Source organism: Neurospora hispaniola (genome assembly GCF_033458365.1).
Source record: "Neurospora hispaniola strain FGSC 10403 chromosome Unknown B0T23scaffold_1, whole genome shotgun sequence".
Classification (NCBI taxonomy): domain Eukaryota; kingdom Fungi; phylum Ascomycota; class Sordariomycetes; order Sordariales; family Sordariaceae; genus Neurospora; species Neurospora hispaniola.
Window position 1 is genome coordinate 584,248 of NW_026944406.1, and position 25,566 is coordinate 609,813.

At 39.0% G+C, this 25,566-nt stretch overlaps 4 protein-coding genes across 4 annotated transcripts; 3 read left to right on the forward strand and 1 right to left on the reverse strand.

The window, feature by feature from the left end:
* Positions 1-1,691: 1,691 nt before the first annotated feature.
* On the forward strand, positions 1,692-3,357 carry B0T23DRAFT_433813 (uncharacterized protein; the record flags this gene model as incomplete). The annotated part of the gene is made up of 4 exons (XM_062840470.1): positions 1,692-1,887; positions 1,943-2,170; positions 2,254-2,327; positions 2,404-3,357. The coding sequence occupies 4 exons, from the start codon at positions 1,692-1,694 to the stop codon at positions 3,223-3,225; spliced, it is 1,320 nt and encodes a 439-aa protein (XP_062696499.1). The 3' UTR covers positions 3,226-3,357.
* Positions 3,358-4,981: 1,624 nt separating this feature from the next.
* On the forward strand, positions 4,982-5,589 carry B0T23DRAFT_2970 (uncharacterized protein). The gene has a single exon (XM_062834294.1). The coding sequence runs from the start codon at positions 5,222-5,224 to the stop codon at positions 5,528-5,530; it is 309 nt and encodes a 102-aa protein (XP_062696500.1). The 5' UTR covers positions 4,982-5,221; the 3' UTR covers positions 5,531-5,589.
* Positions 5,590-9,379: 3,790 nt separating this feature from the next.
* Positions 9,380-9,535, forward strand: B0T23DRAFT_309230 (uncharacterized protein; the record flags this gene model as incomplete). The annotated part of the gene is made up of 1 exon (XM_062834506.1): positions 9,380-9,535. The coding sequence occupies one exon, from the start codon at positions 9,380-9,382 to the stop codon at positions 9,533-9,535; it is 156 nt and encodes a 51-aa protein (XP_062696501.1).
* A 6,954-nt stretch (positions 9,536-16,489) lies between these two features.
* On the reverse strand, positions 16,490-16,735 carry B0T23DRAFT_308062 (uncharacterized protein; the record flags this gene model as incomplete). The annotated part of the gene is made up of 1 exon (XM_062834460.1): positions 16,490-16,735. A coding segment is annotated over one exon (246 nt), but the record flags the coding sequence as incomplete, so codon positions are not given.
* Between the last annotated feature and the right edge of the window lie 8,831 nt (positions 16,736-25,566).

Below are 25,566 nucleotides of genomic sequence, written 5' to 3' on the forward strand. Positions count from 1 at the left end.
CCCAGCTGGACGGAGCATGCAGAGTGGAAGCCACCGCTCATCATACTTTGCTGTCACGGCACATCTCTCGACAGCCATCGAACCCAGCAGCCGGTGCCAGTCGCATTGATCAGCCTTCTCGTTGATGTGCTGGTGGTCTCGCTGTGGTCCCTCGACCGAGAAACGAGACACTCGGCACTGCTTGACTTGACCTCATTGTCCGGAGACCGGATCTTCCAAGCCTGTCATCATGGAACGTCCGCTTTGCCTCCCTGCCGGTCCTTGTTTGTCGAGCTGGCAGCCCGAGGACAGCAACCCGGAAAACATAAGGCGTATTCCCGGATATTGGAATTCTTCGCAGCAAATCTGAAGCAGCCATGTCGACAATCTTCCCCGTCCATGGTTGCAGCGGCGGTGTTGCATAACGCAGTATTACCGTCAACGATAACATGCAGCTCCTCTGGTGCATGACATCAGTTGCCCGCCTCAACGACAGAGCTCTCGTCTTTTTCCAAGGATGATCCGCGAGACCCGCCGTTCAAGCACCAGTTCGCTCCTCCTACAGATGCAACTACACTAGATATTCGGTTTGGTTTAGCTAACAGCATGTCGACATCACCACCACAGCGCCAGCCCCCAAGCTGCCCACTTCTGGAATGCACATCAGGGACATCTTACTGGTCGAGCTTTGGTCCCTGAAAGCCTTCTTCGACTTGCCCCAAACGACTACCACCTTGGTGTAGCAGCCGAGCTCTTGACGTATCAGGTGTCAGCAAGCCCGGCATTGGACGGCTGTCAAGTGATGTACCATCTGAGCTGCATGATGGGGAAAGAAAAATTCTCTACACGAACGACTGTGGGCCCTCAGAAATCCACAAGACACGCCGGGCTCTAACCCAGATCTAAGAATGATGCAGTTCCTACTGCCGGCGGACCCATGGGCCAGGTGAGCAATCATGAACTATCCGTAATCGCCACATGATTGCTTATACCGGTGAACCAGGAGCATGGAGCCTTTGTTCGTCCATTCCTCTTCGGACTATCAGAGTCTCCCCGAGTTCGACAATGGATTTTATCCGATATAGTCCTTCGTCCTAAGCTTATTTTTTTACAACGCATCTTTTCTCAAGGGTCCGCGCGCCAACGGGGGGGCCACTGTCAGTCGTGTCCGAAGGAACATATGCCGCTAATTCCAAGCCCCCTCATTTTCCATTGCTGGACCAATATTGGCTCTTGCCACGGGAATACGTCGTCTCAGCATTCTCCTCCGTGCTCGACTTGATTCCATGACACCCACCGGTCTAACCCACAGGACGACCGCCCTCGCCACGAGTCCACGAACGCCCAACGATGTGCGATAACGGATGCCGGCTTGGTCTTGTCAAATTTGGGCCTCTCCGCACGGGATGTTGAGCGACCTTGGGCGTCGAGATGCTTCACAAAAGGCAAGCTGTTTGATGACCCACACAAATGTGCCCCCTTCCGTTGCCCCCTGGGACAGTCTCTGCCAGGCCAATCATCAACCTCTAGTAGGCCAACAAACACGAATGTCTCCGTTGAACAGGGCACCGACGAGAAAGACATAAATGGCGTTCCTTTTCTTCACGATGATACCCAGGTGACGACTGCTCTACCACCCCTCATCTGACATATCGACTTCTCATCTTCACATATGCTTCTGACTGCCTTATTCTTGGATTCCTGTGCCTGACATGGAGAAGCTCGGAACTATCAAGGCTCGGGAGGAACCACTGCAGCGAGAGTCTGGTGCTCCCACTCCAAATAATCTCAACCTCGGTCTTGTTGGTTCGATGGCTGGGAATGTCATCCTCCCTCCCAAGTCACCTGTTATTCACGTAGACGAAAAGGGGATCGAGGAAGTTCGGCAAGCACTGCAAGCCTGCGCCGGTCAGTACCATATGTTCATGTACGACAAAATATAGCAATCTCTGACGCTATCCAGACCTTGGACTCGCTGGGGATACGATCAACAAGGCCAGCTTTCCCCTCCCCACTTTCCATGTCGTGCTGGATGAGGCCAGGCGTCAAGTCCATGAAGGTCAGGGGTTCGTCATTATCAGGGGCATCGGCCTTTCTGATTCGGCCCAGAATAACAACAACATGTTCCTGGGCTTGGCGAGCTACATCGGAGATGTAAGAGGTGCTCAGGACAAGCAAGGGTCCATGCTCAGTAAGTATACCAACCTTGAGAGCTACCTGGTACTCCTATGGCTTCCCATGGCAGCACAAAAGTTACTGACAAGTATCTGATAGCTCATGTAACTGCTTCCAAATCATGGACTGTTCCTCCTGAACTCCGTCACGGTATCCACACCAACACCGGCTTGGTAAGTCTTCATGTTCTGTTAACTCTCATGCATAAATCAAAGCCCGGCATTCGAACAACTTGCTAATGTACAATAGGCTTGGCATAATGATATGGGCACCGATGTGATTGCGCTTCACATTCGATCATTGGCCGAGGAGGGCGGTAACACCTTCGTGGCTTCTTCATGGACCATATACAAGGAATTGGCGACGTCATACCCCCAAGTTCTTGAACTTTTGTGTGAGCCATGCTGGCCAATCCAAGTGTACGTCCCTGGAAATCTTGTTGTCTTTCGGCTAGTCCCGAGATACAACCTGTCACATCCCAAAAACCCATTTTCTCAAGCATGTGCTGACGCTGCAGGGGTTATCCATAGTTCTGGAAATCCTCCCCGACACATTGTCGCACCTTTGGTGCAAATCTACAACAATAGGGTCTATCTCAGCGCCGATCCGGGCCGTCTAGGTCTCCATCCCGTCACCGCTAAAGCCTGCCTGAGCTCTTCCATTCCAAGCCTCACCACTTCGCACCTCCAAGCCCTTGAAATTCTATCTGAGCTCGCGACCAAACATCGGTTGATGCTAGATACTAAGCCCGGGGATGTGCTTTTCATCAACAACTGGGCCCTCATACACGCGAGGGATTCGTACAAGGATCCGAAAGACGGCCCCGGCCGTCACCTCGTTAGATTGTGGCTCAGGGATTCCGAGTTAGGTTGGAAGGTCCCCGAGTCCATGAAGGTGCCCTGGGAGGCCACCTTTGGCCCCAATGGAGACGGATATCCGACTGGAGTTACGCGCAGAGAATATCCGCTTGCTCCGTCCCACGAGTACAAGCCACCAAAGTACACGGCTGGCTCGGCAGCATTTGTCCTGGACGATGAAGATGAAGTGAATGGCGGAAATACCGAGCCATGAAACTCAACCTGAATCTAGGGTCAGCATCTCGTTTTGTACCATTGCGAAATCATTCAGTCCGGGCCGCTACAAGTGGTTGTTTTCCAATGTTTCCCCCGCAATGCCTTTGTCGTCTTATTGTCACGCCTCATATCACGCGTCATGACTTACGAACTCTCACAATTTCTCTTCCTCTTCTTTCATAGGGTCTCAAAAGCGTACACGAATAGAGACAGGATCACACAGGAGGGGTTTTCAATGCGTGGCAGAGTCTCATGAACTGGGATGGTTTGTACATCACCAAGGTCTACACCGTTGAGATGCGAAAGCACGTTTGATCACAAAGAAAACAATAACCCCTCCTTGGGTTTCAGACACATACCAAGCCGAGAATTCAACAATGCTCGTAGCATCCGTTTCGAAATCCCACTCCCAACCTGATGCGTCAGCTGTACTTCCCAATGAGCTCCGTCCATTCACGCACCGATGTATCTGTATCCAAGTGAGCGGGTTCTCAGGGACGTTGTGAATAAACCGCCAGGAATCAACCCGTGCCCCTGTTCTTCCGCCGGCTCAAGGCGCGCGATGGAACCTTAGCAGGGACCAGGGTCGCGGGGATGTAGCTTCTGTCACTCTTCGGGACGCTCGATGTGCTGTAGACCGCATGACGCATCTACACCACACAGTTGTACCGGATATGCTTTGTGGATAATACAAGGTTTATGAGCCAATCCGGTTTGGAAGATGCTGCATATGCAGAGCTACGAACAAGTCCAGAACAACGCCCGAGTATGGCTATCCCCGAGTGAGGGTTCCGTTGTGACTGAAAATTTGCGGTATGCCAGATGCCAACTACACCACTTTGATGCAAAAACGACGGTACTGGATGAAACGGTGACTGCTGGGAATACTTGGTAAACTCGATCCATTTCCGAAAACGTCGTTGCAAGATCCGCGAGATACCCATCCACAACATTATGGCGGCTCTTCACCATGTATTTTGCTCTTCACGCCCGCTACATTGCGACTACATACATTTGCCTTGGCCTCTGACTTGCACTGGATGAATCCATTTGTCTGGCAACCTCGACAAATCGGGGAAAGTTAACCCTCCACATTTCCTGCGTTGTGCTGGTCACAGCTCTGCCTCTTCAGCATCAAGTCGTGGTAACAATTAAGTGCCTCGTCACCGTGAACGCAGAGGCCAGAGGTCTTGAGAGTTCCATTCCTTTACTCTGCCAATGGGAAACTTTTTAGTGTACCTCGACTTGACGTTGCGCGAGAACTGTCTAGAAGAGTCGGCTTGATGGGGTTACAGTTTATCCCATGTGGGGACAAACAACGAACAAGGTACTACAGCCATCAGTGATACTGATCCCCTTGAACAGTGCTGGCAGTTAACTCGGGGTTTGACTCTAAAAAGGCCTCCCTACGATAAGACGAAAGAGAATGCGGTTTTGGCTTCAATAGCCAACAATCCTATGTCGGCCGAGACTTACCACGCGACAACGCTTCATGTTAGCCTTCAATTCCGATAAGGAGTATTCTATACGTTTCTAGCAACCCACGATATATGGGATAAAAGACATTGCAAAAGCTGACTGAAGCATGCTGTTACGTACAACAATCACAGACGCTCGCTATACAGCATAAGCAGCCCCGAGTCAAGGGGATACATGCAGTACCTTTTTCGTTCACTCGATCTATGTGTTTATCCTGAGCTCTTGGGCGAGGTACATGTCAGGAGCGGCTTACATATTGGTCCTGTGAGCCGTGCCAAGCTGTGAGATGGTGTTCAGGATATGGAAGAAGAGGCGAGAGTACCAGGATTTCCGCCCGGATTTGGCTAATGCTTCCGAGCGAGTCCCCCAAAAGCTGATACGAAGCGAGCCATTATTGAGTACACTCATCCAACACCAGCGGAACACTTCAAACAATAGAGTACAGAGCACGAAAGAAGTTCCAAGATCCCACGACGATACTGAAGGATTGCTGTGCAGCATACAGACTATCGCAGATGAAAGGCTTTCGCCTTTTTCTTGTTTCTTTCATTATTGTTGGGCCTCTCCTAATCCTACATGCTCGTCTTGACAAGATGGCGGGTCGGTCTGGCGGATACTTGGATACCATGACTAGCTCAAGGCGGTCATGGTGCGTCTTCAACCGGCCTTCAAAAGGTACCTACCTGCCTTGCAACGAAACGAAACCCCTGATAATATGGTTAATCCCACCCTGTCATCGAGACGATGTGTCTCCCCTCAACTGGCATTCCCGCAACATTGTCGCTACCGAAGACGGAATAGCATGCCGCGCTTGCTACTCTTGATCCTCTGTGGCCAGCTGCTCCAAGCCGGCAATTGGACCTTGCAGTCTTGCTCTATCACCCCACAACACTGCTTGCCGCGCCGCTGCTCTCAAATCCCTTCGCTTTCTTGAAGACAGCATTCACACGCAGAGATCGGTGATCATGGCCATGATCGGGGTTGATGAATATTTGTGTGTGTCATTGCATACTTGAGCAGGGGCCGTCCTGATGGGATTACTTCTGCAATGTGACCACCGCCAGAAAGATGAGAGGCAGTGCGCTGTACACATTCCTTTCCTGCCCTCTCCGTCGTCGTCTTGGACAAGGGACATGGATGGTGAGATGCATATTCTCGGGCAATCTGGTTCCAGAAAAGGCGATAAGAGTTTGGACACGTTACATGTTGGGCAGTGAAGAGTCGGCCTCTGAGACATGGCGCACCATTCGTATCGTTCCTGAACCTATCATAGGCGGGGGGGTTCGAAGAGACTTCTCTACAGTGAGATTTCAGCACCCACCGATCCAGGTCAAGCACCTACGAATGAGTGCTTGAACGTACCCCGAACCATGTCCCAAGCTTCGTCGTATCCTCGCACAGGCCAGGCTAACCAACTGTGTATCAATATTTACAAAACCAGGCGTGGGCCGCAAGCGAGTTTCCGCTTTTCAACCGGTCTAGGAGGGATGCACATCGACTGAGTCTGAGGAGTCCCAAAATTCATGATAATGTGCCGAGGTTGCTACCGTGCTACAAGAGTATCCAAGATCAACGACACCACTGTCCACCAGTGATACTGGGCGAGATGAAGAATCCACCTCATCAACTACCCTACCACTACCATTTTGCTACTTATTTTCAGCACCGCGAGCTTGTAATGGCACATCGGCTTCAAGGTTCCGACAGCTTGTGAATAAGATAGTCCAACAAGCGCACCAATACGTGGGAATGGTGGCTGGCACTTAACCCCAAGTCTCGAATCAGCATGGAGGAGTCAACCAGCAGCTTGTGCTACAGTCTTCGGTCCACATCGTATGATGTATCCGACTGTACACTAGGAAGTACCGCCCGGCATCCCGCCCGGTTACGACGACAAGGTTTCGCATTCCGGGGAGAAAGGAATCGTCCAGAGAGGTTCATCTTCGTCATTCTACGGTCTTGGTCTTGATCTCTGGCTCCACACAAACTCAATACAAGGTATAATGGTGTGCTCCAGATATCCACTGCACCGTCTTGTCTCTCATGAACGGGTCAAAGGCCAACTCACATTCGGAGGTGACGCGAATGGAGTCAGACAGGGTGATTAGTTATACGGCTGTTCTTGCTAGGGGCCAATCCACCATGGCGGCGGTGTTCACAATAGCCATTTCAGATTCGAGACCAGGTCGCCGTCAGGACAGCATGAAGACAAATAGGCACACGTTGCCATCGATATTGCTTTAGGCAGGTGCTGTAGTAAGTCAAGACACCCTTAGGGGGCTCTGACAAGCTCCCATCGTCCAACTCCAGGGGAAAGCATCCGGGTTTATCCCAGTCCGATGCACCACGTATTCCCATCCAGATCATGAAAACACCCACTAACTTATCAGCCACTGCATCAGTGACAGTACGGAAATCTTCAGGTATCACATTCGCCAATTCGTATGTGTGGTTCGTTCCTCATGGGAAGCACTGGCTTGAGCCGGAGGGTTCCTTATGTACTTGCTATCAAAGCTTCAGTACATGATGGAAAAGTAAGCAAGCCGACAGCTGTCTCATACTTAACACTAACACTAGCAAGCGCAACGATACCCCCCCTGCTACGTGTCTCCTATGTTGTTGGGGCACGATTGAGCCGTGTCAGCCTCACGATCTTGAGCAGGCAATGAAATGAGCTTGCTATATATTTTCTTGTATAGCGACATAGGTAAGCTCTTTATTCGAATTTTCCATTTGTGGCATCTTGGCGAGGAAGGGAAAGGGGCCAGTGCCAAGACCTCCGCTCTTTGTTGATACCGGCCAGAATCACGCGGGCAAGGCGGGTGGATAGGTATTTAACGGTTGACCTGCTCTAGCTCACCTTAGAGCCAGGGCAGCTTCCCGAGTGAGTTACACGGGCCGCTGTGCTAGGCCATGGGCACCGATGGGCAAGCGCTCAAAAGCCCGATTGGGATTAGAAGCTTGGCGATCTGCTTGCCAGCAATTCACCCTAGCGGTTAAGCGGTTGCTAACGACGTCTTCACCTCCTAGCTTCTAAATAGTGGCACCCAGCAGATCTGTTCTACCTTACTGTATGCGTGTCCAGCTATGATAGATCGAGGACCGAGACAAGTCATGAGCGCGACGGAGTACGTGTGATGGCAGTGTGATGTGAATGATCGCCTGGTGTTCTTCACCATCACTTCTATACTGCCGTTTGCAGTGCCCGTGATGAGCTTGAGATCTTGCCGCGGTCACATCAAAGCTGATATAAAAAAATGATAGAGTGCCAACGAACGGATACCTCGTCGCCAAACAGCAGAGGCTTCCCGTGGTGGATCTCAGGGACGGAGTGATGAGAAATCAAGCACTAGCGCATAACGTTATTCCACCACCACCGGCCCGCCGGGGAATAACGTCCGATATGGTGTACAGTTACCCGCCACTTACCGCACACTGCGCTCCATGTCGAACCTACGACGACAGGAGATTCTCTGGGATCACGAGGGCTGGAAGTGGAACAAAATTCGGTCAAATCCGCGGGCCATTTCCATATAACAGGGCCAACAGCATTCGCCCAAGGTTTGCTACACCTTTCGCATCCGGCTCTACCTCCTTGGCACCGGAGATGCTGGATTTCGACATCCCGGATATCAGGTGTCGAATATCAAAGGGAAGAGATTTTCATGACTGAATGACTCCACGGCTCTCTGCATGTCAGGATGGGCACGGCATATTCTGCGGCTGACGCGGAGGCATGAAAGAGATGGAATGATACCAATCGGAGAAAAGTTCGAAGATTTTGACAAGAGACAAGCTTCCTTTGTTCTTTGTTTATGCACAATCAATGCCATTTCTGCATGTACCCTTCTAATTGTCCAGTCATTCCCCTCCAATTCACTTTCAACCCAGCTCCAGTTGGCTCTCCTGCCCCATCCCATTTCGCCAGTGCGCCTACAAGCCGCCCAGCCCAGCCTTGTTCGCGAAGTAAGCCAGCCAGCAAGGGTGGATTGCGATCGATGAGTTGCGTGACAGGTACCAGTAGGTCACCGCAGCTGCAACAACCCTGGAGGATTGTGCCCGTGTAATCACTGCAATGTGTACGCACGCAATCCACGCCGTCGACGTACGACATTTGAAGGATTTAGAGTTCTTGGCCCATCGCGATTCTGAGACTGAACTCTTAGAGAAAGAAAAAAAAAAAAAAAAAAAAAAAAGAACCCGTCCAAGGGAAGAAGAAGCATTGAACATTGTGAAGGGAGAACATGAAGGTTCTGGGAGATAGGATGGCGATGTGGGATCTTGGACTGGGCGCTTGCGCCAGGGTAGCCGGGATTTTCAGGAGGAGGGTGGTATTTACTTCACGATCGTGCAGCGTTAGGCAGTGCATGGACATTGCCTGAAGTTCGGGACAACCGATGACATACTGGACATTCTACCCAAGCGCTAACACTTCTCAGACTAGGTAAACTTCAATGACAACATGCGAAACATATCAACAAAACTAAATTTCGACACGCAGGCGCAACTCAGCTGCTACTCCTCCTTTGTCGGACGGCCGCAGACGCAGCGGTGTGGACGAGAGCACAACGCGAACAGTTGAAGCAGACCCAAGCTTGGGCAATGGGGTATCGAAAGTTGCGATAGAGGCCACTGGCCGGCGCAGAAACGCCTCGAAAGTTACAACAGAACGAATGATTCCAGTATCTCTCTCGGGCGCACTCCTACACCAAACGGCCAGACAGCCATCGACCTACATCCCTTCCCGACCCTTCATCTTCGTCGCCCGGCCAGGTACCAAAAGCACTCGATACTACCGGTCCACTAGCAGCAGCACATCTCTCCAATGAGTTCGTTCCCGAACCAGAGTTCTACATACACTATTAGTTACTACAGCCGGGCAAGCCCCGCCTCCTATCTCAAGAAGAACTATCGAGGTAACAACGCGATAGATACAACGACATTCGAAACAATAACACCTTGCGGCAGCAGTTATCACTAGCGCAGCCGACCGACCGATAATATAACCACATCTGTACGCTTGCTCGCAAGCTACTATAGTACGCCGGCCCAACCCACACCACAACTCCCTTCGAGCAAAGAAAGCGCCCTTTACGACAAATGGTACAAGAGGAGGACAAGCGTTGAGGCTCCGATGTGCAACGTTGGGCTGATCCATCACTAAGATTGCGGCTCTTCCAGTTCCCACAAATCGAAGTAAGGGATACCCGGCTTCAGACAGCGACACGGCTTATCAACTACAAAGCCGAACAACACACACGAAAAATGGTTTCACAGTCGAAGCAACAGCGATCAATACAAGAAAACACGAACAAAAAAAACATGATCCGGAAGGATACGGTTCTAGGTAACAGGGCGGTGGTGGGAGGGGTGGAACGCGGTGATGAATTTCGAAGGCTGGAGTAATCATGCTCGAGCTCCACGCGATCATTGGAACCCAGTCGATTTCGGAACATGCTGCATCGGCCGCACTCGAGTGTCACTGATACTCATCCCAATCGTTAATCGGTACAAGAGATGAAGCGATCGACACGATCGGACGCAAAATTAACCGCGATATATACCTATATATCAGGGCCGCTCAAGGGAATGTGAATATCGTGGCCGTTATCAATGCCGGATGTCGTCAAAACATGATCGACGACAAGAGCAACCACCCCGGTCCAGGACTTGCCCTGATTGGCCGCGGTTTTCGAAATCGGAATAGGCACGGGCACTTTTTCATGCTATCAGCGCCGATACCCGCGCTCCCGTCAGCGCTATCGTACGATCACAACGACGGGAGCCTAGAGTGGAAACTTTGCTGCGAAACTAGAATAGCTCGGCGCTGCGGGCCGTGCCGTGCCGTGTCGTGCCGTTCCCCTCGCGCAGTTTTTGCCTCATCTGTCGAGCTTCGCACTTTGTCATATCCTCGGTATAGTACCTATCTAGCAAAACTTATAGGTATACAGTCTGGGGAAAGAATGAAGAGAAGAGAAGGCGGCTGACCAACCACGGCACGGCACGGCACTGTGTCGCGTCGCGTATGTGCTTTGGGGCTGAACTGTTTCAACTTTCAGGTGTGGATTTGAGGCCCTTCATTCGGCTTTTCAGCTGTCCCAAGAAAAAGAGCGGGAACCTGGAATCCACTTTGACACATCAAGAACGGAGTCGAGTCCGGTCGTTGTGACAGGACAGGACAGAACAGGGTTAACGACGGCGGATATACTCGGTTTGGCAAGCAACCGGTAGTACCCTAGTGTAGCTATCTGCTCTAAGCAGGTACATAGCATGTTCGACGTGACTGACTGGACATCGAGGCACTCAGTTCACTTGCTGTCTCGTTCGTTTGTTCGTCCGTTCGTTCGTTCGTTCGTTCGTTCGTCCGTCGTTCACTCGTGGACCTGGAAAATTGCAATTACCTAAGGTAGGTATGGACCATCATTATCCATCGGCCAGAGAAGACCGCGTAGGATATAGCTCATCTGGCCTGGCATTGGCTGGCGATTTACACAAACATAACATACTCGTTTTGCGGTTTGGGGAGCTACTGAATCCTCGAGCTAGAGGTACTTTCACTCCTCGCTCGGTCGTCGTAAAACCATGACGGCTCCGGAAACATCAAATACTTGGAGGTAGTTTAGAGATTGATAGCATCATACGAAGGAGCAAGAGGAGACGGTAGAGAGACAGAGCTGGCGGTCTGGTGGTCGCGCATAAAGGTACCCACTGGTATATTCCGCTCTGTAAAAGGTTTGTCATCTCCATGGAAGGAACATACGGCGTGAACTCAAATTTCGTGGTTCCTAAGGTAGGTAGAAGTAGGTTCTTGAAGTCCGCAAGTTGAGCGTCAAGGAAAAGCCAATCCCGTCGTAGTTTCTGGTGTATATACTAAGGTAGCTCGTAGTCTAAACCAATGACCTCCTGTCCGCTAGTAACATAGTGTACGACTACACCGTCGGCAGGCCATATAACCCAAGACCACAGAACGGAAGCCATACCTAGGTACCTCTAGGTGCCTACCTACCTAACTTACCTACCTTACTTATGTACCTAGGTCTACGAAGAAAAAAAAAACACAGTCGAGTCGAGCTGAGCCGAGCTGAGATCTAAGATCTAAGATCTAAGATCGAAAATCCATTCTAGTTTAGAGTGCTAGGGACAAACCTAACAGCCTTTTAAGAGCTACCTCTAAGTAGGCTATTTCTACTAATGTTTCCCTTCCTAGAGGTACCTAAGGTGCCTACCTACCTACCTACCTACCTACCTACCTACCTACCTACCTACCTACCTACCTACCTACCTACCTACCTACCTACCTACCTACCTACCTACCTACGCGGGCACGGTTATCAAGCTGGTGCATGTAGGTAGGTAGGTATGTAATTACGAGGGGCGTCTGGTGCGGTCACATTGGTGCTCAGCTCAGCTAGGATGTTGTTGAATTCTAGGGACTCTCTGGATGGATAGGTGAAGGGATGGATGAGAGAAATAGGTATTTATAAGAGAAGGAAAAAGAAGAGAATGGAGACGACATCGAGGACAGAAAAAGAAAAAGAAGGGGGGAGGGGGGAAGGGGGAGGAGAGGAAGAAATGATGGAGCGATTTCACTGCAGCCCTAACTACCTCTACCTCTATGTGGAAACGCGTATACAGAAGAGGGTAGGTAGGTAGGTAGGTACCTAGGTAGGTAGGTAATTACGAGAGGCGTGCGGTCAGATGCTCGGCTCAGCTAGAATTCTGTCAAATCTTTCGGGAATGGATGGATGAATGGGTGGATGAGGAGATAGACATCTTTAAGAGATGAACCCCCCCCCCCCCCCCCCAAAAAAAAAAAAAAAAAAACCATCTTTCTTCTCATTCCCCTCTGTTTCTTTTTTGCCATGTTGACTCTTTTGCGGTGTCTCGGCTTTCCTTCCTCTATTTCCTCTCTCTGTTTCTCTTTCTTCTTTTTTTTACTTTTTTTTTTTTTTTTTTTTTTTTTTTTTTTTTTTTTTTTTTTTTTCTTTGTTTCTCCCTCAGCAACTTCATTGAACCTTCTCCGGAACAGTCAGTTCCATGTCCTCGCGAAGCCCGATAGCCATTTAAACTCGTCGTTATCGAAACTACCTAGGAACTTATCACCTATTTAAAAGTTAAACCCCTCCCCGTCCGTCCGTTGCTCTCGCTTTTCTCACCAGTACTTCTCCAGTGACCAACAGCTACCTATACACATATATATATCAACGCGCATTTGAATATTTGCGGAGACTTCCATAACCGAAAGACATACCATACATAGTCCACGTCCCTCTAGGCCGTACGTAGACTGTCATCGTCTTCAACGCCATGGCTATTAGACATACCATGGTCATTACCTATCTCTACCACCGAACGCACTGGTTTGAAGGGAAGAGGGTAGTTATTTTTTTTCTTTTTTTTTTTTTCTTTAGCTTGATGTCTTTTGCTGGCCATAGCTTGCGAAGCTGGAAAGCCCGCGTTTTGTCTACAAACCTGTGGAGGTGCATGTACCTTCTATGTATGTACATGTTGATGTGGTATAGTGAGTAAGGTAGGTACCTAAACTCATAGTCAAAAAATACTGTCCCCCCCCCCACATGCCTAATGCACCGCATTTATCACCATCCTTCTATAGTACATTTTGCCACTAAAACTAGATATTTCTTAATAATTTTAATTGTAATAGAAAGGTAGAAACTTAATTTAGTATTTAGTATACCAGCCTTTATTCCTTCTAACCGCCTTAAAGCGCCTAGATATTAAATTAATCAAACTATTAATAAACGGTTGAGGGATACAATACTAAATATCTATAAATATCTCTCTAATTCGACATTCATTTACCTTATTCTCTATTAATAAATAGAGCTCTAGGAACTCTTTTTTCAATATCCTCTTCATTCTATTCTAAACGTATTCGATTGGGTTAAAATCCGGACTGTGTGCTGGATGTGCTATATACTAGATGCCTGATAGGGTAACCTGGGTGCTTCCAAATACCACGATGCAATGGGTGCAATACGTAGTATTAGAAGTAAAAGAAGAAGATGATAGAGGAAAAACGGCGTAGCCGAAGGCCGCCCCGCGCGGGAATCCCTTTATAGGAATTCCCTTATCTTATCGCTAGATTATAGCTAGTCTGCAGCTCCTGCGACCGGGCGAGCCAGGCACGTACCAAGGCACGTACCTAGGTACGCTAATACCTTTATTGGGGGTGGGTATAGCTATAAGCCGTGCCTAATTTAATCTACTCAATTAATTTAATTATATATATAATACTTCCTATATTAAGTCCCGGCGCCACAAAGAGAATACTATTATCCTTAATAGGAATAGCCTTACTTCCTTCTTAGTAACTATCTACGATCCTTCTTATTTACAAATCTAACTTTTCGCTAACTATCAACATACGAGTAGAGAGTTCTAACCTTACGTTTATCGGGCCGGTACTTCTAATAATCTTCTACTAAATCCTTAGCCTTATTAAAATCCTTAGTATCTTTCTAATAATTATTATAGTAACTATACCCTTTCTATTTAATATAATACCAAAGTTTACTATTAACCTATTTATAGGTGGCAATCTTTTCTAATTTATATTTAGGACCTTCTTCTAAATTAAAATTACTTTGGGAATTTTCTATTAGTCCCGACGGGGGAGTAAATCGATTAAATAAATCTTTATTATTAGGAGCCGGCTTAAAATAAACTATAAAAATAATTAGGTAGATCTTTATATTCGGGGGTAAATTAAATTTATATATTAAACGTCCAACCTTCTAAATAATTATAAAGGGGCCGGATTATTATTATAAAATCTTGCAAAATAAACGGCTAGGTAAGTAATAACTATAATTAAATTTGAGAAATACTTTATCGCCCACATTTAGACTAACTTACCAATAGCTAGAATTATAGCGAATTTTAGCGTCGACGATAGTAAAATCTATAGCTAATTATACTTCTTAGCGGATATAGTTGCGAATTGTAAGGTTATTTTTAAGGGTATAGGAGGAATTATTTTTATAAGCGTTAGTAATAATATTTAATAATCCTAGCAATTTATAGCCGAATAAGTATTCGTATAAAGATATTTTAATCCCTTCAATAAATATACTATTAAAGTTCTATTAGAGAGAGGGGATAATTAAAAGCTAATTATACCCGAATTTATAATAGAAAATATAAAATTTAATAACGATTTTACTAATCTAATTCTTTTATTCAACGGCTCTATTACCGGCTAAATAATATATAGTTATTATAAGAAGTTTAATTCCTATAGCCGTCCATATTCCCTTCTAGTAAACCAAAGTAAATTTACAATCTTAATTAGAAATAATACTAATTAGGAAACCCTAATTATATAATAAGAATATCCGGATAGTAATAATACCCTATTTAATAACCGTATATTTTTCGTAGTTTAGAATTAGTAGGGATCGTTTAAATATCTTATTAGTAACGGGCATTAAAGCGTTAAATGTATTATAATTAAGTATTTACTAGGGTATATCGGCTAATAATACTTTTAGGAATCTAATAATAAAATTAATTAAAATAATATGTATAAGGAACGCCTCTTCTAATTTAATTAATTAGTAATCTCCAATTAAAATATTATAATCGGTTTAATTAAATTAATAGGCCGGGTAATATTCTAGATATTACTTTACTAATTATATTTTATTCAAAAAGGAAACTCCCTAAAATTCGTATATTATTCAATTTCTACCAAAGTAATACTTATTATTATACACTACCTTTAGGATATCTTTTATAAATTTATAGGAAATATAAAAGTTTTTAGTACTATCAGCCTATTAATTATAAATAAACCCGTTATATAAAAAGAAAGGATAATTAAATTTAGAAAAGATAATATCGCCGTCCTTAACAACCCTCCTATATTATTTTAAATACTCTAGGACCTTTATAAACTTCTTATCTAACATATAAATATTAATATAATTCTTTTAGAATTTTAAATTTATTTATACTTTAAAGAAGGCGTACTATACATTATTTAAATAAATTAAATTAATTATATCCTCCCAAATATTATTTAAAATAGGGACCCCGTCCGGATTTTCTATATTACTAATAACCTTCAACCCACTTAGGGCGTCCGGTACAAAATTCAGCTTACCAGGAATATAAAACACTTTAAACTTATAACCGGACAAATAAATAGAAACGTTAATAAACCTACAATTAGCACAGTCGGTTAATATTATATATAACAAAGTTTATTCAATAATATCCTTCGTAGCTAAATAGTCGGTTAGGACTATTACAAAATAATTATACGAATATAATTAAATATAAAACTTCTTAATAACCTAAACTAAATAAATTACTTCCAATTCCAACAATCCGTAGCGAATCTCAACCTTAGTAAATACTTTACTAAAGAATATAATAAAAAAGACCTAAGAAAAGGGGATATAACTTCCTTCTAATTAATTAATACCTTTTTTTAAATAAAAGAATATAATACTAAATCCTCATTCGAAAGAGCTATCTATTTATAAGAAGGTTTATATTATAAGATCCAGGTGATATAAAATAATAGAATTATTATAAATCGCTTACTACAATATTTTAAAAATTACCTTTTCAACCGGGGTAGGGGTATAATAAATCTTTATACAATAAGCGGCCCATTTTACTAACTTTCCTATTTCTACTTTACCCAACTTACGACCCTCGGCTAGGAAATTAATTTTATAGGTTTATAATAATTTAACAAATTAAACGTAGTAGGGAATTAAATACTATAAAAATCCAATACTATTAATATACTATTCAAATACTTTTAGGTTATTAGGGAAGGCCAACTTCCTAAAAGCTTCAATTCGGTCTTTAATAGTAAATAGGCCGAAGTTATTAATATAAAAACTAAAAAATTCGACGTTAGAATAATTAAAATAGGATTTCTTAGGGGAGAGTACAATATTCTTAAAAATAAATAAAGTAAAAATAACTTCTAAATATTTAAAATAATTATTAATAAAATCGGAGGCTATAATAATATCGTTAATATAGACCCTACAATATACTTTATAATTACAGAGCAATATATTTATAAAATATTATATATACGCAAGAGTATTTTTAAATCCTATTTAAGCGACGGTAGGCTATTCCAATCCTCAGTAAGTAATTAGGGTAAAACAGTCCCTATACCGTAGTTAAACCCCGAATTAATAGAAAAAAGAAATAACATTAATAATTATAATAATAACTTTTCCTCTTATAAACATAATAATTTCGCTTTATAATAGTTATTAGGAACGTAGGCGAAAGGTAGGTTGAGGTGACTACGGTCGTGGCCGTATATAGGGGATAGTAAATTAGGGGTTAATTTAAAGATATATTAATAGTTACCGATTATAATAAGATACGCTCCGTTGAACCTTTTTTATACCTATGTAAATTCTGTTCCTCCGCTAACGAGTATTATAGAGCCTTATATTAGTTTGGCGCTTCGGCGCAGTACTGGATTATCCTTCCCGTAGGTCCGACCTAATATAGGCGTTATTATAAATAATCCTACGCTTCTATTAATAAAGGGGAATAATAATTATTAAGGTACTTCTATATATAAATTCTTAACCTCCTAATACAATCCCCCTCCTTATAGGTTCCATCCTCGGAACTTCTATAATAAACGCCAGGTACTATAGCGTTATCGGGCATTACTCGCCCTAACCGCCGATATTATATTCCGGATTATAGCCGCTCTATCCCCGGCGAATTGCCTATTAGAATATCGATATTACAATATCTATTCTTATAAACTCTAATACAGCTCCAAAGCCGGTATTAGGTCTAAAGAACTAGCGTTCTACCTACTAGAATATTAGTATTATAATATCTATTCTTATAAATTCTAATTTAGATATAAAATTAGTATTAGATTTAAAGCGTTAGTATGCCGCCTATTAGAATATCGGTATTGTAATATTTATTTTTATAAACTCTAATACGGATACGAAACTAATATTAGATTTAAAGTATTAGCATGCCGCCCGCTAGAATATTAATATTATAATATCTATTCTTATAAATTTTAATACGGATACGAAACCAGTATTAAATTTAAAATATTAGCGGGGTTTCCAACTATTATTTAAATTATTATTCCGTAAGTATACGAGGTAGTAAGTTTCATTTTATTTAACGAGGAGTACTACTCCGAATTTAAGAATATTAATAAATACTTTAGAATATTAATATAATTACGCCCTATAATTCCTCCTCCTAAATATTCTCTATTATCTATATTTATAGTACAATTTAATATTTTTATAGGGTACCCTCCATTATTTATACTTATTTCAAAATACTTATATAATTGAAACCTAAGGTTCCTCTCGTAAATTATTCTCTATTATTCGTATTTACTATAATTTATTATAATACTTAGATACAATTCCCCTCCCTATAAATTCCGTCCTTAGGACCTTCGTTTCTATCCTCCGCTTCTTATAATTTTATATATTACTTCCTCTGTAAATTTCCTTTATTTATATTATTCCTTCTTAATTATTTTCCTATTACCTTCGTTTTATTTTTTATATTATTCCCTCCTTTTTAATAATACAATTCTTAACCGCTTCCCCTATTTTCCTTATTGTAATCCAAAGTATATACCTTCCTATTTTCCACTTTTCCCTCCTACTTTTTTATAATTATTATTATTATTTATTTGTTCTATTTTTCCTCTTTTAATTATTACCCTTATTTTATTTTTTTATTTACTCTTTCCCGTTATTTATATAATTATCTAATATTCTATTTACCCTATATTATTTTATATTTATCTACTTTAAATTATATTTATTTACTTTAATTTATATTTATATAGGGACTTCCTCTTTTATTTATATAATATCCCTTCCGTTTACCCTCTTTATTTTTCTTCTCTTTTTCCTCCTATCCTTACTTTTATAATTATATCTATTACCCCTTCCCTTAATTCTATAACCGCTTTGTTTACCCCCTTATTTAAACCGCCCTTTATTACGGATGTGTGTGTTTTTATTGTGTATTTACGTATTAATTTCTATTTCCCTTATAAGCCCGATTAATATATTCGTTTTTCTTTTCTATTTTTTTTTTTTATTTTATCTTTTCCTTCCTTTCGCCTTATATTTATAATTAACTTTTAATTAACTATTCCTTTTTTATCCTTTAATAATATTCGTCTTTTTATTTATTTGGAATATAATATTATTTTAGCTTAAGTATTTACTAACGCCCTAATTTTAAATTTGTATAAAGTACTTTATTTAATTGGTATGTATATTTGTTAGATTAAAGGTACGCTATTTTCCCCTTATTATCTCCCCTATTTTTTTTTTTTTTTTTTTTTTTTTTTTTTTTTTTTTTTTTTTTTTTTTTTTTTTTTTTTTTTACTAACGTCTTCTCCTTCCAGAATTCAACGAGAGATCGCAGTATTCGCTATCGCTACGCTACTACATATTCGAAGTCCCCTATAGTATTTGTAACCTTTGGAATAATATATAGGATATAGCGGCCGAAATTATATACTTTATTAATACCGGTAGCCCCCTACCTACCCCCCTCCTATAGTAGTTATATCAGTCCGTAGTGGCGTTTTGGGTTATAATATAGGCGTGTTTTATTAATAATAGTCTCCCTACGATATTGTTTAGTATATTCCGAATTAGGAACTTCGATTATAAGGGCTATTCGAGATTTAATTACTATAATATTAGTAATATTAATATTAATATTAATCCAATAGCCCTTATTAGTAATCCTATTGCCGGTAATAGCAGCTTTCCTATAAATATTTTTATATTGAATTCTTTTATTCGTATTACCCCCTCCCTTAATTATAATTAGGGTTTTTAATATTAGACGGTTAATAGGAAATTAATATTTATAGATAGGAAATTAGATAAATTATTAGAGTTTACGAGGGAGGACTATAAATAGATAGTATAAGGTAATATTTATAAATATTATCGATAGGCGTAATAGTATACGGGAATATTTCTTTTAAAATTGTAGATTCCAATTCTATATTAACGATAGTGGACGTTGCCGAGGATTTTTTCGTTTGGGGCAATAATGGAAAATGTGGGCTATATTTTATTTAGCGTTTTATTAATATCCTATATTAAATTAAGCTACCTTCCTTTTCTATTTCTCGTTTTCTTTAGTATTTTTATTTTATATTTCCATTTTGCGTTTTTATTTTTATATCCCTACTTTGTATTTTATATTTATATTTTATATTTGCGTTTTGCGTTTGCATTTTACGTTTTACATTTATATTTTACGTTTATATCTTATGTTTTACGTTTGTATTTTGCGTTTGCGTTTTGTATTTGTGTTTTGCGTTTTACGCTTGTGTTTTATATTTGCGTTTTGTATTTGCGTTTTGTATTTTATATTTGTGTTTTGCGTTTGTGTTTTGTATTTTACGTTTGTGTTTTGCGTTTGTATTTTACGTTTTATATTTGTATTTTACATTTATATTTTATATTTTACATTTGTATTTTGTATTTCTACTTTACGGTTTATATTTGTATTTTACGTCTTTACTTTGAATTTCTAAATAATTATTATTCTCCTCCTATTATTTAATTAACCCTTATTAATTTAATAGTCGGCCCGTTATTAGTACGCCGCTATTATATTTCCTTAACTTTATATTTTTTAAGAAGGTCTGAGTAATTTATATTCTTTTATAAAATTTACGAATTTTCATTATTTAAATACCCCTTCTATTTAATTTAGAATTAATATTAGTAATTAAATTTATAATACTTTATAATCGCCTCGACTTCGTACTAAATATTATTTTCCTTAATATCTATAATTTCCTTTTATAATATTACCGTAGCGGGATCCTTATAGTACGGTTCTAGTAGAATAATAGGGAATATTGGGTAGATCTAATAATATATAGGGAATATAAATTAGTATATTATCTTTTTCTCCCTAATAATTTTAGTAATTTAGAAGGGTTTTAAAAATTTATTTATTAATTTGGCGTTTGGGTAGTATTATTTAATATACTTTATATTAAGTAAAATCTAATTTCTAATATTAAACTCCTTTAATTTCTAAATTTTATTATACTATTTTATATACCTTTAATTAATAATTTCTAAGGCTACTACAATTTCTAACTATTTATAAAGTAATTTATTAATTTAATTAGTAGTTATTATCGGAAGGATTATCCTCTATCTTCGCTCTAGGTCCGCTAGTCCCCGAGGATAATATTCGAAGAGTAGTTTTAAGGGGGATTTTTTAATAGCAGTATAGGAATAATTATTATATGTCTATTACGTTAGTGTAATTTTTTCGGCCTAATTGATTTATTTTATATTGTAGAAGATTCGGAGGTATAATTCTAAGTTCTAGTTTTACTTCTCTATTTATCCGTCTATTTAGGGGTATTAAATTATATTAAAGTATTTACAAATATTTAGGAGTTCGTAGTAAATTTTTTAAAATTAATTTGTAAAAAGGCTACTTCTATTTAATATAATTAAATCCGGGAGGCTAAATTATTAGAAGATATTTTATTAGAAGAGGAATATAAATTGCCGAATATCGATTATCTTTTGTGTAGGGATGTATAAAGCGTATTTAGTAAAGTGGTTAATAATAACGAGGATTATATTGTAAGTCCGATTAAATACGGGGTTAAATAATTTTAGTATTTTAGTAATAAAGTCGTATAAAATATTTTATTAAGGGATAGTAAAGATAGATAACGATTCTAATAGCCTATATAGTTAGTAGTTATAAGGTTTAGCCTTTTAGTACGTTAGATATTCGTAGATATGTAATTCGACGTCGGTTATAATAGTAGGTTAATAATAGAATTAATTAATACGTTTTAACGTTTTCCTTTAATTCGGATATCCTATTATTGTTGTATCGTAGTAGGCGTAGAGTAATTCGGCCTATATCCGTTCTAGGATATAGATTTAGTATTAATATTATAGAGTTCTATCTTCCCCTATCTTTTAATTTTTCGTCCGTCTCCTCCTTTCATTATTCTTTTATATTTCTTTAATAATAAATAGGTCCTCCTTTTACGCTTCTAATAATTATTATCCTAATAATAGTAATTACTCTTTATTCTTTTATACCTTCGCTATTATTATATACCCGCCTATATTTCTTATAATAATATTTTCGTCCTCTCTCTTTAATTTAGCGGCGGCCTCGCTTATAAACCTTACCCTTTTCCTCGTTACTTCGTCCTCTCCGCTATTATTCCTAATTCCCTTTCGCTTCCTTTTTTCTTTATTTAATTCGCTTTCCCCCTATAAATTCTACCTTTCTTTCTACGATTCAACCCCTTTATCCTCCAATGTCTAACCTTCTATTAGGAGGCTAAGAACTCGTACACAGAGGCACCTCAACGGCTACTACTCCCCTTCGTTAATAGAAGTGTAGGATTATTTACAATAACACTTATATCGGGTCGGACCCGTGGGAAGGATAATCCGGCACTGTGCCGAAGCGTTAAATTAGTATAAGGCTCTATAATATTCGTTAGCGGAGGAATAGAATTTATATAAGTATAAAAGAGGTTCAATGGAATGTATTTTATTATAATCGGTAACTATTAATATATCTTTAAATTAACCCCTAATTTACTATCCCCTACGTATGGCTACGACCGTAATTACTTTAACCTACCTTTCGCCTATATTCCTAACAAATTAATAATTCTTCTTCTAGGAATTGAATTAATATTATTAAAATATATATACGTAATGGCCGGTCTATTTTTTATACTATTAAGGCTATTCTTCGTCCCTCTTATACTACTACCCCTATAATTATTATAATTAAAACGATCTAACCCCCTCCGCCCTTATTATAATAATATTAATTTACTATAGAATCTATTAAAGAAGATAGTAATAAAGATTACCCCTTTACGCCGTCCTAGGCTCTCTATTTATACCTTTAAACTTTAGAAGCCGATAAATTCGTGTGTAAATAATAATTATTCGAATTTCGGTTTATTATAATTAAGTTCTTCCTTAATTATTTCCCTTCGTATATATCCTAGTAGGAGTAATTCGTATTCGTAGGCCTCGCTGAATAAAATTTAGTAGGAAATTACCCCCCTATCCCTACTGGGTTTTATTATTAAAATTACTTTTTTTATAATTAGATTTATATTTTTACTATATCTCCCCTTATTACCCTTTCATCGGTAGTTATTATTATAATTACCCCTTTACTAATTACGGTTATACCGGCCTATATTGAATACCGTCCTAAATATAATATTACTAAATTTACTAGCGAAAGTTTTTTATAATTACGGAACTACCTCTATAATATTAATATATATTTTTAGGAATACCTTTATATTTCCTTCTTATTCGTTATTAATTATATTAAAAGTAATTTTAAGAATATATAAATTAAATATATATTAATTCTCTATAATAAGTCTAGGTATAATATTATTCGTAATACGCTTATATAGAGCGACCTCTATACTTTCTTAAAAATTGAATATAATAGTAATACTTAAGCTATTAAACGATCTATTTTCAATAAGTTCGAATATATATAATAAAGTGCTTCGGAGACTATTCGTACTTTTTATAACCGCTATTATATTAAAGAATTTAATTTATTATACAATTAACCGGAATATATTTAGGTTATTACTTAAATTAACCAATTGCGCCCCCTCTTTAAATAAAGTATCCTTTTAATAACCAATATTAATATAATAAACGAAGTAGTAGCGTACGTAGAACGGCTAGAAGGCTTAGAAAATATCGAACCATCTATATTGCATCGCTAATATTAAGTATCTTTAAAGTATAATCCGTCGTTTTCTTTATCTTCGCACCCTCCTACCTCCTTTTTAAATATCCCTTCGTAATTATTCTATAGTAATAACCCCTCCAATTTTCTCCGTTACCCCCCTGCCGTTTTTTAAATAAATCCTAATTTTATTTATTCCCTTTATTATTAGAAAGGTTATATATATAACCGGTATACTTAGTTAAAACTATTAAATACTTACTACGAATATAGTATAATAGGTTATTTTATAGTAGCGTATTTAAATTGAATTTATTATAATTATAATTAAATTGGCTATCTAATATAGAATTACCTTATCCCTATAAATACCCCCTTATATAGAACAAATATTAAATTAATTATAATTAGAACAGTAATTATAACCATTTAAAATAATATAGGTAAATTATAAATATACTTAGAGACGAGGTTATTAGTAAAAATTTATAGAGATTGGCGGAGTATACGAAGGTTAATAAATTCGGGTATAGAATTAAATTTAATTAATAGGCATTTATTCCCATCGAATATAAAAATTAATCTAATACTTTATTATTTTATTAATTTCTCCCTTCGGCCTATTTTTATATACAGTACAATTATTTATTTTATTAGAATATATAATTCTTATAGTATTAAATAAATAAAATAAATTATATTTATTATAATTGAATCCTTAATTATAAAAATTATTTTTAATTACCCTTAACTTTATAAGTAGAACTTTAATATCAATTAATAGCGATAATTATTTTAATTTCGTTTTAAGGCCAGTGATTTTATATTAAGTATAGTACTAGTAAAAAAAATATATAATATTATAACTATTTTAGCAAAACTATAGTAGGATTTAATTCCGCTATTAGACCTTCGGGAAATAATAAAGGTAGAGGAAGGTTTCCGCCCTTCTATATATATAAATATCTTATTCGAAATCCCCTCTTCCTTAGTATTAGAATTTATAATTCTATCCGTTGTAATAGAATTAACCGAATTACTTCTAGTCCTTATTCCCTCAGTAAAAGTTTTTTAAGTGGTATTTAATAGTGTTTACCCTACTTTAATACCCCTTATAGAACTAATATTATTATAACCCTTAAAATTATTAGAAGAAATAGAAAGCGAACCCGCTATCTCCAAACCGATTATCTTACTAAAATATAAAGAATTCCGGTTGGTATTCGAAATTTTAATTATACTCCTACCCTAATACAATTAATTAAAGTATTATATTAATTTAGTCGAAGGGGAATTAATACTTTAAAAATTAATTTATATATTAAATATTAAGGAATTGGAAATATTATACAAATAATTAATAAAAATACTTTAAAAGGGATAAATTCATTCCTCTATTAACCTAACGGGCGCTTTTATTATTTTTATTCTAAAGAAGGGTAGAAAATTAAAATTCTATATTAATTTTAAGACGCTAAATAAAGTTATAAAGAAGAATTAGATAGCGTTATTCCTTATTTAAAAGATTCTAGATTAATTATTATCGGTTAAAGTCTTTATAAAATTAGATTTAAAAGACGTATACTATAGGATTCAAATTTAAGAAGGAGATAAAGAGAAAACAGCGTTTCGTACAAAGTACAAATACTATAAATTTTTAATTATACTAATAGGATTAGCGAACGTACTAACAATATTTTAAATATATATTAATAATACATTAATAGGGCTAATAAATACTATATATATTATTTACCTTAATAATATCTTAATTTATAGTAAAAACGAAGAAGATTATATTAACTATATTAAGGAAGTCTTTCAACGGCTATAAAATTGTAACTTCTACGTAAACCTAGGTAAGTACGAATTTTATACAAAGCGAGTATTGTTCTTAGAATATATTATTTCCCCGGAAAGTATAGCAATAAATTTAAAAAAGGTAGTAATAATAGTAGAATAGGAGGCTCCGGCGAATATTTATAATATTTAAGTCTTTTTAAAATTTATAGAATTTTATTAACGCTTTATAATATTATATTTTAAAATAATTATACCCTTAACAGAATTATTAAAAAAGGAT